The 428-nt window shown below is 57.5% G+C and overlaps 1 protein-coding gene across 1 annotated transcript in view; it reads right to left on the reverse strand.

Annotated features, from left to right (window-relative positions):
* The window catches only part of EMH_0011410 (uncharacterized protein), a gene marked incomplete at both ends in the record, with an annotated part of 1,978 nt that overhangs the window by 1,109 nt on the left and 441 nt on the right, over nucleotides 1-428 (reverse strand). Inside the window, one exon of the mRNA XM_013499256.1 lies at nucleotides 247-426. Coding sequence (XP_013354710.1) covers nucleotides 247-426 — 180 coding nt within the window. The remainder of the gene's footprint in view (nucleotides 1-246; nucleotides 427-428) is intronic.

The following is a 428-nucleotide window of genomic DNA, read 5'->3' on the forward strand; positions in this document are numbered from 1 at the left end:
AGACGCACGCGTGCTCTCCAGCTGGGCTCGCAGCTGCAGCAGCAGCAGCAGCAGCAGCAGCAGCAGCAACAGCAGCAGCAGCAGAGGTGCAGCAAGCAGCAGAAGAGAGACAATACAAAACGTAAGTGCTGCAGCAGCAAATCAAACATACAGCTGGAACCACCACCAGCAGCAGCAGCAGCAGCAGCAGCAACAGCAGCAGCAGCAGCAGCACCAACAGCAGCAGCAGCAGCAGCAGCAGCTCACTACTGAGTGTGTCCACTGTTTCTTGAGGTCTTCCACCCAATCCCTAATCCTACTCAATTCAGCAACGCGTTCTATCTCCTGCTGCTGCTGCTGCTGCTGCTGTTGCTGCTGCTGCTGCTGCTGCTGCTGCTGCTGCTGCAGTATGTGCTGCAGCTGCTGCGGTGTCTCCTCAAGGAGACAGT

This window comes from Eimeria mitis, genomic scaffold (genome assembly GCF_000499745.2).
Source record: "Eimeria mitis Houghton genomic scaffold, Emh_scaff414, whole genome shotgun sequence".
Lineage (NCBI taxonomy): Eukaryota > Apicomplexa > Conoidasida > Eucoccidiorida > Eimeriidae > Eimeria > Eimeria mitis.